Source organism: Penaeus vannamei, chromosome 16 (assembly GCF_042767895.1).
Source record: "Penaeus vannamei isolate JL-2024 chromosome 16, ASM4276789v1, whole genome shotgun sequence".
Lineage (NCBI taxonomy): Eukaryota > Metazoa > Arthropoda > Malacostraca > Decapoda > Penaeidae > Penaeus > Penaeus vannamei.
This window is the reverse complement of record NC_091564.1, coordinates 35,487,788-35,490,287: the sequence shown is the minus strand read 5'-3', so window position 1 is coordinate 35,490,287 and position 2,500 is coordinate 35,487,788. Positions and strand designations below refer to the sequence as shown.

At 45.0% G+C, this 2,500-nt stretch overlaps 1 protein-coding gene across 2 annotated transcripts in view; it reads right to left on the bottom strand.

Moving 5' to 3' along the window:
• The window catches only part of Dus1 (Dihydrouridine synthase 1), a 278,403-nt gene that overhangs the window by 10,789 nt on the left and 265,114 nt on the right, over window positions 1-2,500 (bottom strand). For both annotated transcript variants that reach the window (XM_070131416.1, XM_070131417.1), the window contains one exon: window positions 1,824-1,983. In XM_070131416.1, the coding sequence (XP_069987517.1) occupies window positions 1,824-1,983 (160 nt within the window). The remainder of the gene's footprint in view (window positions 1-1,823; window positions 1,984-2,500) is intronic.

Sequence of the window (2,500 nt, the reverse complement as noted above, 5' to 3'; positions counted from 1 at the left end):
ACCCGCGGACATTACTCTATAAAGTTTTCAGACTTGCGTTCGCTCTCTCTCTCTTTCTCTTTCTTCTCTATCCATCTATCTATCGATCTATCTATCTACCCATCTATCCATTCATCCATCTCTCTATCTAGCTACTTATTTATCTACCTATCTCCCTATCTATTTATCGATCTTTCTCTCTCTCTTTACACGCAAACACACAGACACACGCACACATATATATATAAATATATACCTACCTACCTACCTCTTACCTAAATACACACACACAATACATATACATATACATATATATATATATATATATATATATATATATATATATATATATATATATATATATATATATATATATATATTTATACATTTCTCCCTGATGCACTGCCTCCCCACGCATCCCGCCCCCCTCTGCCCTGCAACATATGTCTCCCGCCTGTTCCTCCCCAAGAGCAACTGCATGCCATCATTACCAATAATCATATCTGTTGATTGTGCTCGTAACAGTTACTATAAAACCCTCGTAAATGTGCGCCTGTTATTAATAAAGCCCGGGATGCAGTCTAACCACGGGCCATTACATTAACTCGGCCCCGGTGCTAAAATTTATTGCAGGGACAAAATCTACAAGATTGAATTACGTTGCACAGGCGCTTTCGGGTTCCGCGTCAAGTGTCGTTGCAAATGGAATGGAAACAGAGAACTTCGAGCTGAAAACTACGGAGGAGGAAGAGGCAGAAAGACTACAATAGAACGGTCCATTGATCTTTGACCTTGCAACTCCTATTGCAATTTGCTATCATCGTTTCGTCCTCCTCCCCTTTTTTACTGTCTGCAGCATTAGTGTGTTCCCATTATTCAAATTGGTTACTGGTTCATTTAGCCTCATGCACTATTCCCTGCTCTCTCTCTCTCTCTATTCCCTGCTCTCTCTCTCTATTCCCTGCTCTCTCTCTCTATTCCCTGCTCTCTCTCTCTCTCTCTCTCTCTCTATTCCCTGCTCTCTCTCTCTCTCTCTCTCTCTCTCTCTCTCTCTCTCTCTCTCTCTCCTCTCTCTCTCTCTCTCTCTCTCTCTCTCTCTCTCTCTCTCTCTCTCTCTCTCTCTCTCTCTCTCCCTCTCCCTCTCTCACTGAAAGGGGTACGAGATTAATTGCAATGACGAACTCGAGCTAAAAGTGGCAAATTAGTTCGCATTATCCCTTCGCGCATTTGTTCGACACCCCCCTGGGCCCACGGAGTACGAGACCCTGGGACACCCACCCTCCCTCCTCTCTCGCCTTTCAAGAATCCTCAAACGATACCGAAAGAAAAGAAAGAATAATATCCTACTCACACATCCTCCTCAAACGATACCGAAAGAGAAAGAATAAAATCCTACTCACACATCCTCCTCAAACGATACCGAAAGAAAAGAAAGAATAAAATCCTACTCACACATCCTCCTCAAACGATACCGAAAGAGAAAGAATAAAATCCTACTCGCACATCCTCCTCAAACGATACCGAAAGAAAAGAAAGAATAAAATCCTACTCACACATCCTCCTCAAACGATACCGAAAGAGAAAGAATAAAATCCTACTCACACATCCTCCTCAAACGATACCGAAAGAGAAAGAATAAAATCCTACTCACATCCTCCTCAAATGATACCGAAAGAAAAGAAAGAATAAAATCCTACTCGCACATCCTCTTCAAACGATACCGAAAGAGAAAGAAAAAAATCAATCCTACTCACACATCCTCCTCAAACTATACCCAGAGAGAGAGAAAAAATAAAATCCTACTTACGCCTCCTTCTCTCTCCGGCCTTTCGACCCACACTTACTCATAGTCTTCAGGAGGTCCCACTCGTCCTGGAGGAAGGCGCCGTAGTGGCCGCGCCGGGCTATGGCCTGGGGGCAGCCGAGGTTGAGGTCGACGGCATCGCAGAGGGGCGCGGCCAGCTTGCACGCCTGCACGAAGGTCTCGGGGTCGTTGGAGCAGAACTGCAAGCAAGGGAGGGAGACGTCGGGGTTAAGGGAGCACGTGAGAGGACGAAATGGAGAGGAGGGAGGGAGGGAGAGAAGTGGGTAAGTAGGTAGGTATTGGGTGGGTTGGAAAGGGAAGAACACAGAGAGAGAGAGAGAGAAGAGACAAAACAGAAAAGACAAAGAGAGAAATGAAGAGAAGAAAACTCAACAGAGAGAGACAGAATGAAGAGAAGAGAAGAGAAGAACAGAGAAGAGAGTCCAGAAGCGAGCGAGCCAACCAAACCTGACCTCCCGGTTCTACAAGTCAGCGAAAGGATTTCAAGGGATAAGCCTCCACGCGCACGAAAAAGAGTACTAAGCAGAGAACGAGTAAACGGCGTGGGAGGGAAAGACCCCGAGAATTGCAGCGGAGGTGAATCTATTATTGCAAAGAGATTCCGCGTTGTTTAGGGATGTGCAAAAATTCAGACCCCCATTGTTGCTTTCGCGGGATTATGCTTTTGCACTGTTTGGGGGCAGAATATGAGTGTGC